This window comes from Lichenostomus cassidix, chromosome 9, assembly GCF_008360975.1.
Source record: "Lichenostomus cassidix isolate B80296 chromosome 9, HeHo_3.0, whole genome shotgun sequence".
Taxonomy (NCBI): domain Eukaryota; kingdom Metazoa; phylum Chordata; class Aves; order Passeriformes; family Meliphagidae; genus Lichenostomus; species Lichenostomus cassidix.
Window position 1 is genome coordinate 3,095,376 of NC_139490.1, and position 15,000 is coordinate 3,110,375.

The 15,000-nt window shown below is 43.0% G+C and overlaps 2 protein-coding genes across 4 annotated transcripts in view; one reads left to right on the forward strand and one right to left on the reverse strand.

Moving 5' to 3' along the window:
• Positions 1-668: 668 nt before the first annotated feature.
• PDCD10 (programmed cell death 10) lies at positions 669-13,163 on the reverse strand. Of its 2 annotated transcripts, XM_085068969.1 has the most exons (9): positions 12,980-13,023; positions 12,167-12,254; positions 6,377-6,591; positions 5,705-5,758; positions 4,257-4,374; positions 3,483-3,609; positions 3,069-3,147; positions 2,747-2,829; positions 669-1,153 (listed from the first exon to the last, which is right to left on the reverse strand). In XM_085068969.1, exons 3-9 carry the CDS (start codon positions 6,470-6,472, stop codon positions 1,072-1,074), a joined length of 639 nt encoding a protein of 212 aa, XP_084925095.1. In that variant the 5' UTR covers positions 6,473-6,591; positions 12,167-12,254; positions 12,980-13,023; the 3' UTR covers positions 669-1,071. The 2 variants fall into 2 exon arrangements, with proteins under 2 accessions (XP_084925095.1, XP_084925096.1); XM_085068970.1 differs by lacking the exon at positions 12,167-12,254 and having other exon boundaries at positions 12,980-13,163.
• SERPINI1 (serpin family I member 1) overlaps positions 12,252-15,000 on the forward strand; it is a 44,626-nt gene continuing 41,877 nt past the window's right edge. Inside the window, exon 1 of one of the 2 annotated variants that reach the window (XM_085068968.1) lies at positions 12,252-12,452. In XM_085068968.1, the coding sequence (XP_084925094.1) occupies positions 12,351-12,452 (102 nt within the window). In that variant the 5' untranslated portion in view covers positions 12,252-12,350. Of the gene's footprint in view, positions 12,453-13,212; positions 13,378-15,000 lie in introns of those variants that run through there. The other variant, XM_085068967.1, reaches the window with a different exon arrangement.

Below are 15,000 nucleotides of genomic sequence, written 5' to 3' on the forward strand. Positions count from 1 at the left end.
AGGTGCACTTGCAAGGGGCGTGCGAGAGATTTGTCAGAACTCGTGAAACGTCACCAGGAAATCACAAAGAGGAAATTTCCACCTGTCCAGCAGCAGCTCTTAACCATCTACACAGCCAAAGTTTGTCAACTGAGGTCTCACAATTGATTTCAAGTCCCTGAAAAAAGAAAGTTGCCTTGTGGCATGCATAGTATAGATATCACTAGTGCTACCTGGAAGAGTTCTAGTTCCAATCCTCCTCCCTCCCAAAGGAGACAAATTAAACCCACTTATCTGAAGAGCTGAAATTCAACCTTCGCTGCAGATATTTCTAATCATCCTGTGCTTCAAACCTTGGAATAGCCTAGGAGTAAAAAACCTCTTAACTCACCAATAACTGAAGATTAAGAAAGAAGTGAGATCTAGTTTCTATCAAAAATAAAAGCACATCTCACTTCTGGGTTTATTTATTACTTTCTCAAAGACATTTTAATATAATTATTCTTATATTCTGGTCTAGATAACAGCCAAAATCTCAACTTTAAGGAAAACTCCTCATTTTCCACTGATTCGAACTCCCGGTAGCTTTAAGCACCCAAATAATTTGAATTTTTTTTTCTATTGAATGAATGTTCTGCAGTTCTAGAAAGATGAGTTATGCACTTTTGTTCACATACAAAAAGACAGTCTAACAGATGTAAACTATTTATTGAATATTTGCCACCAATATTGTTAAATACATAATCTTGCAGTTTTCCGCTTTCAAGTTAAAATGTCAGAAACAGAACACCAAATATTTACAATTCTTATAAGGAATGTTACATAATGACACATTAAGGCGTAAATTCTTTTGGCTTATAATTCTGAAAAGAATGATAATAGCAAAAAGTGATGCAAAATCTTTCTTGTGAGATTATGATTAAGCTACAATGTTTTACAAAAATATGGTGTAAGATGGCAATAATCCCATTCAAAATCCTGCATTAGGCCCCTCGAGAGGGGTTGATAATTTATACAGTCAAAACTTTAAAATTTACATATAAAGGTACCCTATCCACCATTGAAAAGTACAACTCTCAACATATACAGTTTTCAGGCCACAGTTTTGAAGGTCTGGAGTATCAAGTTGGTTTGATGAATTAGTCGGTTGGCACTTATGAACACATTTATTGCCCTGTGGAAAGAGAAAAACATTGCTTCAGACACTTCTAGAAATGCAGCAATGGATAAAAGCAGCATTATTGGCACTGAGGCTTTGGAAATGGAGCACAGTGATGTCCCAGGCTGTGCTGACCTACCTGAGCTCCCTGCTGGCAGCCAGCCAGCCTCATTTGCATAGCTAATCCCAGCAAGGCTGCGTTGATTTGGCAGCAACTGAAAGAGTTTGGCTCTCCATCATCACTGACATCTCAATCCTTTCGTTCTGGGATTCACATAATGAAGGGGAAAATGTGGAGCAGATGACTGGGGCTTGGAACTGGATGATGTTTAAGGTTGCTTCCAGCCCAGCCATTTTCTGACTCCGATTGTTAAACACCTTTGCAAAGCTGAGCACTTCACCCCTCAGGAATTTTAGAATTGGCAATTCCTTTCTCGAGGAATACTAAACGTGCACTGTGACAGCAACACGTTATTTTAGTTCTCTTTTGTTAGGAAAGGTGGGAGGTCACAAATTTTTTCAGCTCAGTAATGATGTCAGAGCATGACTTGTGTTTAGTGCTGTGACTTGCTGGTGGCAGCAGGGATCTCACTCAATGTGCAGTTCAGCAGATTGAAATGATTCCTCATTTCCCAAGGATAGGAAATACAATTATGGAATTTCTTACAATACTCCAAATAATTAACACATTTTAAGGTTCAACCGACAACACACAGTATTCTGTCCAGGAATCAAAGCTACTACAAAGCTCTAAACTTCTCATTTTGGGATCACCACTAAATTTAGCCCCAATTTCAGTTAAGAGGACAGAAAACCAAGAATGCTTTGCTGGGAGCAGGATCATATTCCCAGCTGGTCTCAAGACTTCTCTCTCCTTTAGTAATGCACCATCTCCTGGGTGCTCTCAGTCTGTGCCAAGCTCAACAAGAGCTGACATGAAAGTTGGTTCTCATCTTTAAAACAGAACACTTTGGCACTGTCAGAGTCTGAGGGGGATACGCTCATCTTCCAAAAGAATCACTGCAGGGAATTATACAGGAATAGTGACTTCAAAACCCAAGGTGAAGACCTGGAAAAAGCCTCAGTTTGAAGGCTAAAATGTTGAACTAGAAAAAGATTCAGCTGAATCATTCCAGATACTGCAGAGCACTGTGAGGGTCTATAAAGAAAGGCCAATAAAAATGTAAATCAAAGAGAACACTGCACAGATGTTTGGTGTTTGCAAATGATACTTCAAATGGGTAAATTAATTTTCTCAATAAAAAAAAATCCATAATTTCTTTGTCCTTGTATATACACTGAGAAAAACCACACAGGACCAGGAAATTTAACTTCTCATATTTGAATTCAAAACTAACACTGCACATGGGTGTTGTACAGCGGGTATTTAACAAATTTCCCTTTATTCAAAAGCATTACAAAAGAACCAGCATTTTAAAGCAGCCACAGTAATCAGAGGACCTAGGTGAGGAAATAATGAGGCAAGTCTTAAAAAAGGCAGCTTACACCCCCAAAGCTTCCCCTATTTTCCTGTTAGTCAACAAAACCTTCCTTTATGCAAATTGTGAAAACAGCAGGACAAAAACAACAGGACAAAACCATACTTACTTTCCATCTTTAAAATAGGTTTTCAGAGTATCACTGAAACTTTTGGAGTATTTTACAAACTCTTTCTTTTGGTGCTCAAGTGCCTAAGAAAACAAAAACACCAGGAGCAGAGTCTTAGTTCACATATTGTTGGGTACAGTGAGAACCTTGTGGTTAAACTGATCAGAAAATCGATTAATATTACATCGGGAATAAAAAAATCTTGATTTTTTTTTTTTTTTTTAGCAGCAACGAAGAGAAGCTTTCCTATTCACCCTTTGATCCAAAGGATGCCTCCTCTTTTACTATTAGAAATATTTTTTAAGAGAGCTGGTGCACATACCCGCCGGTTCTGGTACTGGTATTTCTTGAAGACATTATTTACTGTGTCAAGAAGCTCCTTTATTGCACTTGCAATGTCCCTGTTGGGCAAGAAAAAGAGAATTTTAATATCCTTAGGAGATCCCGTGAAATTCTGGAATTTAATCCCTTTCCAGCAGTCAAATACTTCTTAAGACAGTCTCTACAGAGTAAGTGTCAGACATGATGAAGAGAGCAAATGCAGAGAGCCAGACAGTGTCCTGGGAATTCAGCCTAGCAATCAGCAAGTTTGGTCAAGAAACATCCTCATCATTTTTAAGAGGCTCTCTTGCAATGGGAGATGCTGCTACATCTCCTACAGCATTTCAATATTCAGGCCTAAATACAGAAAGCTTGACCTGTGATTGTGCAGAAAAATCCATCATATTGTACTTACTTGATTGTCTGAAGAAACCTCACTCTGTCATTGATCTCGTCTGGAATCTTACTAAGGATCTGTTTAAGTGCTCGTGCCTTTTCATTGAGATCTTGGAATTCAGGCTCAGGTCTTTCAATCATATACTCTGACAAAAAGAACAGATTCACAACCAGCATTAGCTTGTCCTCAAGTGTGTAATGACAGCTGAAAGCAGCACACAAAATGCACCATGGTGTGTTTGAAGGTGAAGAGCACAGAAATAGCCATGAGCAGAGAAGTGCAGGGAATAAACCCTGTGTGAATCAGGACACTGCAAAAATCACCTTTATTACTGCACGGTGGAAAAAGAGCCCATCTTATTTTATTTGAGACATTAAAGTAATCAAATTCAGTATTAAAATAATTTAAAGCCTGCAGTATATTCTCCTTCTGTGACAGTGTAACTACTGCTTTTAATTTGAAGCAGGGGGAAGAAAAAGAGGATGTTATACTCCATATTTGCCTTTTCCTGGTTGTTAGCATTGCAAAAGGTGAACTATGCACCCATAAAATCATAGTTGTAAACATTCATTTTCTTTCTTTCTCTTATTAGTCAAGTCTGGTTTTCAGGGAGATTTAATTTTTCCAATAGTGGAGAAAGTGGTGTCCAAAAATACAAATATTCTACCTTGCTGAAAAAATTCTATTAAGAAACAAATTCTGTTCTGAAAAAATAAAAAAGAAAGAGAAAATTGCATGTTCCTAGTTAACACTGTAATTAAAAATACAGTTATTCAGGGTAAGATTTATTACCTTCTACATCATCAGCTGCCATACGCAGAAGGGACTCTGTGAAATTCACATCCACACTTTTTTTCTCCAGAATTTTCATGATGATGTCCTGTGTAAGACCTGGGTTTTCTTTTTCAGCCTGTATAGCATAGAAAATTTAGATTCATAAATATGCAAGACCTGGACATTGCAAGCACAAAGGCAGATTTTCATGCAAGTTGCTTCAGGTACTGCAGGAGTTTGGTAGAAACTTTGAAAATCTAATGGCTCTAGACCAGAGGATTACATTAAAAACCATTTTTCCACTAAAAAATTCATTTTTCTTGGACCACATCACTGATTTTGTATAAATAACTTTTCCAATAAGCCCTTGCATCCATTTTGATTTGAGTAGGAAAGGTTTTAATACATGTCTCTATCCTGTTATATTTTCATAAACACTAACCTTTGAGACCAAGATATTGTATTCCCTGGAATTTAATTCAAACCAACACAGGTGCTACTCCCCCACCTTCCCCATGACATTTTATAAATGTGCCTCTCATGAATCACATCATATGCTCAGACATCATCTGGGAATTGCTCTTTCAGAAAAAACAGAGTTTTTGATTGATGACATCTAAGTAAAGAGCTGGACTATCACTGAAGTGCTCACACTACCTGTGCTGCTACCAAAAACCTGCTCTGTGGGGAATAAAAATGAGCCTGGTGTGGGTTTTTTAGCTGGCACTACCATTTTTATCACCATCTCGGTTTAACATTATTTACATCCAGCTTAGCTCTTTACCATTAATTGTAAAAACACACAAAAACAACCTGCACTTGCAGGAGCTCCATTTGAGACTGGAGCCCATCAAGGTTCACTGAGATTTAGGTGCAGAACCAGGCAGTTTTACACAGTTGCACAGCTCAGACATGTCCTGCTGCAATTATTTTAAGAATTTCAAAAGAGCACCACTTCGATAAAGTAGTATAAAGGAATATCTGTATTTTCACTCTTTAGGAATAGAATGCCAAATTTAGAACAATCTTTTTTTTTCCTTTTACTGCTGGATTTCTACACCAACACTGAACTTACCCTCATCCACAATAAATCCCCACTACCACTCACTTTGTAAACCACTTGCAAAGTCTGCTCTATGCCTATTGCTCACGAGCACCTATTCTACAAAGCTTGAGGGTTTTAGACTAAGTCTATTATTTATATTGCTTCTTCATTTAAGCTTTCATTCTACGTGGACAGGAGAAGAGTCTGTCTGCTCAAAATTGCTCATTCAGATTTCTACTGATGACATCTGCAGACATCTCAAACTCACAGTCTGTGCAACTGTCCACTTTATTTTTAGACAACTGGATCAAGGATGAAGTCTTAGATAAAAAGACAAGGAAACAAGAGAGCTGACCTTTTAGCTTCATCATACCCAGCTTACTTTTGAAACAACCATTTTTCAGTGCAAGTTACTTCTCACCTTAATAAAAGCTGCTCTCAGTGTCTGAGCTGCAGAGAGATTTACTCTTTCTAGCTGCAATAAAAGTTTAGAATTAATGATTAGCAATTCTGTTGTCATCAGAACAAAACAAGTCAAGTAATCACACCTTGCCCTATAAAGCAGAATGGAAAGGGGAATTGACAGAAGCTTTCAAATTGCTGGTCTCACTTCAGAGATACTACAAAGTTAATCCCAAAGGAAAGACTTCCCCCCAAATGAAAACAAAAATCAAACATGTCACTGGATGTATTTTGCAGCAAAAAGTCTGACAGAAGGTTTTGGGAACATCTTGACAATCTCTGATACTCACAGAAAAACAAATATCCTATTAAGTTACAACCATTAGCAGTAAAATTAAATGCATCAAGCTGTTCACAGCTTTGACTGTGTGTTACTTCTTGCCATAGAATAGCAGACCTGGCATTTTTGTGAAAATCCTCTGCAAAAGGTAAGAGAAAAGCTCAGAGCCAAGACAACCAGCAGCCTCTGATGAACAAAAACTACTATTCATGGCAAGAAGGGTGAAACAATGCAGAGAGAGAAGATGTGTTAGACAAAGCTTCCACAACCAAGATGAACAACCTGTTACTTTGCCCACACTTCCCAAAATAAAGGAGATTATTGCACTCCAAGGTAAACTTTGGAGCTCACCTCATTAAAGACAGGGTACATAACAGCATAGAGAGGCATGGAAACCATAGAAGTGGTCTCTGCTTCATTCTTCATCTCTTCCATTGTCATCCTCATTCAAAGAGCCACTTCTCAAGGAAAACACTATAGAAGCAAAGAACTCCTCATTCACTGAAATGTTTCTTCTTTTTCCTCGTCGTGCAGGAATACTTGAAGAACTTGAAAAATGTATTGTCCTTAGGGCATGTGAGAAAAGAGAAAACAAACACACAATTACAAACACCCGTGACTGGCAGGTTCTAAAAATCACAAGGCACAGGTGAACATGAGTTTTACTGCCTAGAAACCAGGGATTTCTTAGGACATGAGTTAAATAAACATGGGATGACCACTCAGTGTAACTTCAAAACCCTTCCTGAAATCTGTTCAGTGAGTATTTTGAAGAGTAAGGTGCTACCACAAGTGGTTTTTTCCTTCAAGTTCTTATGGAATGAATTCTCCTGAAAGCAGGGATTTTATATGGCATTTACAAAAATCTTGTCACCCATCACAAACAGCAGCATGAAGTTCCTGACAACTCCCATCCAGAAAAAGCTTGGAAAGCACTGAATGCTGCAACCCCAAACCTCACAGAGATACATTGTGATTATTAACATTAAAGCTACCTAAATAGTCAGTATTTTTGCACATTCATCAAGCTGTGATCCTGCTGGAGATCAGTGCCTGCTTTCCACCCTTTGGAATTCTGAACACTCACTACATCTTTGGATTTTATATAAGCTGAAGTCATGTTTCCACTCAGGGTGTGTCACCAGCTACATTAACTCAATGGAAAATTATTGTTCCAGTAACTGAACCTCTGTTTTGGAAGCTCTCCACCCAGTCCAGCTCATCATACCCAACATGGAAGGATCACTGCTCAGGCCCAGAAATTATGTGGAAAAGAAAAAAGGTCACCTTACAGCTGATAAAAACACCTCGTCCCAGACTGCTATATTTCCTGTTCGTCAGATTCTTTTAAAATATTTTATATGACATAATTGAGTTTAAAGACCTGAAGTCCAAGTTAGGAATAAAGATAAAAAGAAAGATATGAAGAGTTTTCATTTTTGGATTTGCTTGGAGTATTTAATGCACCAGAGGAGGGTTTTCTCCTCCTAGCAAGCTCCAGACACCAAGCATTTGCATGTCTGTGTCATTTATTGACATTTTAGTAAGTGAAAAGACAGAAATGATAAGAAACAGCAGAAACTGCTACAGCAATCAATATCACTTTCTGAGAGTATGAACAACTTCAAAACATGCCAAGGTATTTCTTCAAGCCATATTCCTCATTATGCTCTGCACTGGCTAAAGATCTTCAGGCTGTTTAAACAGAAGATCAGCTATTTTTTGTCCAGGGCAGATACAGAATTGTTTAGCCATAATTACACAAGTGAAATTTGGTATTGATTACAGTCAGCACAGCGAAGAACTTGAATAACTACAAATATTGTGCATCTCTCATGTGAGCTGGGGAACAGTAAAATCTGAAGACAAATGAAACATGACTACAATAATAACTTTATACATGACTGACATGGACTGTTTATTGCAAAAACCTCACTTTGTTTCTCTTGCTGTTGCAACCCCAACATGCCACAGATGAGCTGATTCCTCCAGCCCCAGAACAGGATTCCTCAGACTTTACAAAGGGCTCTGGATGGATCAGATACATCCACAGGGATGGAATTGCAAAAATCAGGGGTCTCTCAATTTTATCACCTACCCCTGGTATTTTACAGCTACCAACAACATGGAAGAATACAAGTGAATATTCACCATTCCTCAAAAAGTTGAGTGTTTTTCCAAGAACTTGTTTCAGTTACATAAATTCATGCAAGGTCTGCTCACATGGTGGGGAGGGAACTTGTCTGAACAAGTTTTCACTCCCTACTGCAGGTACAAGCTGTCCCATTTATCATCCATTCCCTGCTGCATGGAGATCTGTTTGTTTTGCTGCTGAATTCCTTGTTTCTGGAAGTTCAGTAAATATCCACTCCCATATCTGACAAGCACCACTTGCATTCACAGATTAATTTACTGCAGGTTTTTATCTGTATTCTCACAGTAAGTTTTTGAAGCAGTTGAATCAGGTCACTGAACATTGTTCTGCTCTACCCAAAAGATTTTTATCACAGGAAGAAGGGCAAAAAAGGACAAAATTGCCATTAGATATAATTACTTTGTTTTTATGGGTTAGCAGTATCCACACACACACACAAAAGGAAATACTAAGTGAAATGATGGATTTTTATGATGATGAAAACCTATTACACTGTGGGCTACCATGAAGAACTCATTTTCTCCTGAAGAGCCATAAGCTATTGTTACTAATCCATGCCACAGTTAAAACCCTCATATAAAAACAATTATACATTATCTATTACCTCTTTTCCAGACACTGACACTCTTAAGAAAAAATACAACACTCGGATTTATATTAACACAAAGGGTACCAATTTTGCAACTGAAGAGGTGGATTTATATATACATGCACTTAAGATCATCAAATGCTTTTGTTGCCAAGGTATGAAAATAAATATATTCAGTGTATCACACTGCTTGTTCATTATTTCAGAAATCTTCCTATTTTCCAGAAGATTCACTAGGAAGCATCACAGTGTCATGCAAGTAACTGATTGCTAAAATTCTCAAACTATTTAAGTTAGGAATCAACGTCACATCTTTTGGATGGAACTTATTCACTTCAGTCTTTGCTAGTGTTAAACAGAAAGAATAATTATCTCCACAAAAACCTCAGCATTCACTGTGTCACTGCAAGTCAGTTTGTCACAGCTGCACTAAACCACATCCAAATACCCTTGAAGAAGGTCTCAATCCTGCTTAGGGACCAAATCCCCATGAAAACTGAAATTTCTGTTCTATTTACCTCAACCATCAGCAAGTCCACTAACCTTCAAAACGGCCTGACTGAAGCCAAAGTGTAATGCACATTATCATGCAGCAAGGAGGAGCTTTCAGAGTTTCTTCCAGGATGTGATCAAAAGCAGCTCTGCACAGCTGCCAGACTCCATGACAGTGTCTTGTAACAGCTTAACTTCAGTTCCTCCAATCTCAAAAGAGCCTTTTCTTTGAGACGAGTTTACCCTAGTTTCGTCTGTCGTCTGGCTTTTTTACATTCTCAAAAAAAGGTGGAATAAGATTCCCTGAGAAGGTGATTTACTAGGACAGCACAGCGGAGTGGTGCAGATGAGAAAATCCTGGAAAATTGCAGTAAGATGCATAAAAGGTGTTACTCTGCTGGCTAACTTGCTAATTGGTCTGAGAGGGCAGATGAGGAGAAGACAGCAGGATTCTGCCAAATATTACACTGAGTGCCAGCCTGGCTTTTCTTTTTGTTACAGTGACCCCACAGATCCAAATCTATGCATGTGCAACGAGAATCCTGGGAGAGAATGTACAGAATGACACAGGGAATTGAAAGAGAATCTAGATTTGTAAACTGGGCTAAAATACCAGTTAATCCAACCCTGCCTGCTCAGTCTTGACCCATCAAACACATCAGGCTGTATTCCCAGAGATGCACTAACATGGAATACATGCTTTCACTGTCAGGATAAATCTTACATTCTAACCTTTAAGTCTCAGTGCTAAAATATGATCCCAGCCATTCAGCAAACAGGGAGAGAACTGGTATATTTTAGATGAGGAGCAGATTTAGAAGGGTTCTTTGACAGATCTATTCCCCCACAGTCACCCAATGACATTTTAAATCATTCAACTGAACTTTAGCAGGAAAAAACCCCCCAAAACCCAACCCCTACATTAAGATAAACTTCCTGTAAGCCAAAAAAGGCACAAAGCACCACACTTCCCAAATGCACAACCACCATTAGCTGTGTCTAAGGTGAAGCTTTGCTTTCTCTAATGTGTGTCATTTACTGACAGACTTTTGCTCATGCACTTAAATCAAGCACAACTGCAGAGCTGCTTAACAAGAACACAACCAGCACCATGGAACTCCAGCAGGCAGGATCTTCCCCAAATCCACACCTGCTCCTGGGCCAGCCTGAAAATGAGTAAGGTTTCCATCAAAGAAAGGTGTTTGTGGAACACAATCTTCTGAAGCAGTGCTTAAAGCAAAGAGAGCACTCGCATGGTTTCAACTTTTCAGGGTTTAAACCAACAGAAACATTTGGTGTCAATTGGCAGCGTTTCAGTTCTGTCATCTGCAGATCTACCTTTGCACTGATGTTGCCTCTCTTCCCTTCTCCAGGCTCCATCTACCTCAGATCTGGTAAGTGCTTAGACATTATTCTACTTTTTTAGAATAGTTCTACAGAGGAAAAAGACCCAAGGCAGTGATTATAAGAATTATTATTTCAATGGTTGGTTTCTAGCAAAAATTACAGTTCCATTCCTGCTAGAAAAGACTATTTTACTGCCAGGAGGTTCTGCTCCACTTTTTGCAGTGAGGATTCAAGAAGAGGTTTTGCCTTTAACATGATCTGAGATCCCTGAGTTACCAGAAAAACTCATTCAAGTCCGGGAAGAAAGAGTGGGGGAAGGGAAATAACAGCATAAATTCCATCTAAACTCAGAGGCAGAGCTTGAATCAAAATGTAAGATCAATGTGAGTGGGATGAGGGAGTTTAGGTGATTTAGTAATTCCCTTGCAAAGTTTACAAAAGGAAAAAAATGCAGAACATGCTCTTTTAACTATACAAACACCTCACACACAGCTTGGTAACTTTTTTTCTCTTACTAAGGGTCACTTGCATTAAGAAAAAAAACAAAACCCACACATCTGATGTGTCACCTTACCTGCCACTGTATTTCAATTATCAACTGCAATTATTTCCTGTTGTGTAACTCAGATTATATGATACAAAGGTTCAAAGCTTGGTGCCTCAGATACAGAATTATTTTCCTTCTTTTTAAAACTGAGACCAGAGTAGGGGTGGATGCACTGGGATTGGCATACAGATCAAATGTTAAGATAACAACCTGTATTTTAAAATCAGCAAAGATAACAAGAAACTTTATAAAGGCAGCCTCCTGAACTGATTCCATATCCTACTGATTCTTACACCAAATAGTTTCACTGAAGAGTTAATAAAAGGAATGTCACCGAAAATAGCATTGAAGTTTTGCAAGTATCTTCAAATGCCTCTCACTAGAACACAGAAATAGCTTTCAAACATCTCCACACATGTGTAACAGTCACCTGCAGTGAAATTCACTCTGACAAAGCAGAACTGCTTATGCATTTGATTACTGTAAGAGCAGTTCTATGACTAATTCAGAAATGACACAGACCTGTGATAAATCCAAGATGTCTATTTTTAGAACCGTATCAACTTAAAAAACAAAAACCAAGCCTAGCCTGAAGTCAGGCTTATAATTAGTCTGTGTTCATTTGCTGGACTTCAAAATGGAAGTGATTAATGTGTCCTAATACAGCCAGTTTGTGTCTCACATGAGACCCTACAGCCTGTGCTCCAGTTCCACCACTCAGCAGCACCAAAACTGTCCTAGAACATAACTGGAACAGGTCATGAATGTTGGAATATATAACCACAACATACCCCCGTTTCTCCTTCTTTTTCACCTCTCTGGGGATGTGAAAGTGAAGCCATTGCTTTATCAAACACTAACAGGTATGACACAGTTCCAAACGTACAAAAATACATTCCAACGTGGAAACAAAACCCCAGAGGAGAATCAGCTCCTCTCATAACAGGAACAGCACAAGGTCTCAGCCACCCAGTGTGTGTGAGCTCCAGGAAAGGAACCAACCCAACTCACCAGTTCAGTGAGCGACTTAATGGGACACCCAGCCCTGAACACCTCCCCTGCCTGCTCAGTGCCTAAGGGGGGCACAGCCCGGGCGAGCCTGCGGAGAAAGAATCACAGAATCGATTAGCTTGGAAAACACCTCCAAGACCATCGAGTCCAACCTTCCAACAAACATCACCTTGTCGAGCAGACCATGGCACCGAACGCCACGTCCTGCTTTTCCTTAAACACCTCCAGCAACGGTGACTCCACCGCCTCCCAGGGCAGCCCATTCCCATGCCTAATCACCCGCTCCGTGAGTAATTTCTCCCTAATGCTCAACCTACACCTCCCCTGGCGCAGCAAGGGGGAAGGAGCCGAGGTGCCCTTTCTCCCTGCCCGCCGCAGCCACCTGACAGCGCTCCGCTCCGAGAGGACGAGCTAAAAATAATACACACTGAAATAAAACACATCCGGGCCTGCGCCCGGCGGGCCCGGGCCCGGGGAACCGGCAGCGGGCCGAGGGGACCGGCAGCGGGCCGAGGGGACCGGCAGCGGGCCAGGAGCACCGCCAGGGCCCAACCCCGCGGCCGGGGAAGGGCGGCGAGAAGGACAAGCCCTCGGCGGCGCCTCGGGGCCGGAGGAAAGAGGTCACGGCCGGCCGCAGGGGAAGGACACCCCGCGCACCTTCCCCGCACGGCGAGGCCGCCCTTGCCGCTCGCTCAGCCCGGCCGCGGTGCCGGGGGCGGCTCGCAGCCCCTCTCGCAGCCCCGGAGGGCGCGGCGGGCCCCGCGTCCAGCCCGCGGAGAGCCGGGCAGGGCAGGGCAGGGCTCGGCACCTCACCTGCCCCGGCCCGCCGAGCCCCCGCTGCTCCCGAGGGGCTTCGCCGCCGCCGCCGCGCCGGAAGCGCCCGCGAGGAGCAGGAGGAGGAGGAGGAGGAGGAAGATCCGCGGTGTTACCACACAGCAGGCGTTGTCCGGAACCGCGCGCGGGGCCCTGGGGCTCGTAGTCCTCCCTCGGCGACCACAAGCCCCACAATGCCGAGCGGAGCGGGGGCGGGAGCGCTCGGCGGGGCGGAGCGGAGCGGGGCGGGGACAGCGGCCGGGCGGAGCGGGGCTGAGCAGAGCCGAGCGGAGCTCCTCACGGTAGAGCTTCACACGGCAGAGCCGCGGCGGAGCGCGGAGCGGCAGCAGCACCAGCAGCACCGCCGGGCAGCGGGCGGGGCGGCGGCGGCGGCAGTAGTGCCGGTGAGTGCGCCCGTCCCTTCGCGGGGCTGTGGGACCAACTCAACCGGTTTATTCCTCACACCGAGTGGAGCTCCCTGCCGCTCCGTGCCGGAGTAGCGGCGGTGCGGAAGAGCCGCTGCCCGTGCGGGGGTCGCCGGCGGGAGAGGGAGGGAGGAGGGACAGGCTGCGCCCGCTGCGGCGGGAGAGGAGCGATCGGGATCAGCGCTGCTTCCCCACCGCGGGATAACCGGCGGGCAGCGAGCCCAGAGCCCCCGGTGCTCTCCCGGCTCTGCGGGCAGCCAGGCAGGACGCGCTCGCTGCCGACCCCGCGGAGCTCCGGCGCCCTCAGCGCGGGGAGCGGAGTTGTGCTCCGGGGAAAGTGTCGCCGTGCCGAGCCCCAGCAGCCTCTGGCGCTGTCCCGCGGGTCCCTGGGGCTATTCCGGCCGTTCCCAGCCCGGAGCTGAGCTCCAGAGCCCGGCTGTGAAGGGTTTCTCCGCCTGTGGCATTCCCGTCCTGCCGGCTCGCTCACACCGCGCTGCGCCCCGAGCGTTTGGCCATTAAAGAACTAAACTTGTGCCTCATTGCTCGAGGTAATGCTGCTGCTAGCACGCTTTGAGGTTTGAAGTTCTAAATTACTTCGCAGAAAGAGCTCGGCGATTAAAATTTAACGTTAATATTAAAGCATCAACTCGGTTTTAGATTCGGGTTTGCATTTCTGCTGTATCGCTGTTAACGCTCGCTTGTTTAAAACGCTGCTCGCTATTACCTAATGTTAAGGCACACGAATTCCCCAGTGCGAAGATGGGAATGAACAGCTAAGGCATTAAACTTGTCAGGCGTTGGCTGTAACTTCTTGCAGTGCTGCTGGCAAGGTGGGAAGAGTTTGATGGCGGTGGGAGCAGAGGGACGATGTGCAGGGGTGTGTGTTATCCATCCTATCTCATTTTAGAGGTGTGCAGGTGTCTGTCTGTGTTACTCATCCTTCTGTCATTTTAGGGGTGTGCAGGTGTCTGCCTGTGCTGTCCATCCTCTCTCATTTTAGAAGTGTGCAGGTGTGTATGTTATCCATCCTTATTTCATTTTAGAGGTGTGCAGGTGTCTGTCTGTGTTACTCATCCTTCAGTCATTTTAGGGGTGTGCAGGTGTCTGTCTGTGCTGTCCATCCTATCTCATTTTAGGGGTGTGCAGGTGTCTGTCCGTGCTGTCCATCCTCTCTCATTTTAGGGGTGTGCAGGTGTGTCTGTCTGTGCTGTCCACCCTATCTCATTTTAGAGGTGTGCAGGTGTGTCTGTCTGTGTTATCCATCCTTACTTCATTTTAGGGGTGAGCAAGGGTGCTGGGTGGGGGAAAAATAGGAAAAAAGGCATCTGGATTGTTACACCTTATTACATGTGTGGATTTTCTCCTTCCCACACCACCTTGTGTTGTTTTAATCAGATCGATGGATGATCTCTCGTATATTAAATACTCTACACATCCTGGTGGTAAAGGGCTACTTACAGCCTGCACAATGTGTATGAATTTTGTGCTGTTAATCACCTTCGAGCTCTGATTCTCTAGTTCACCTCTCATTTTTGGTGTGGTCTGGTGATTTAGTCTAATGGAAAATGTCGCCATTCTGTGTAGGTGAGAGGTGTT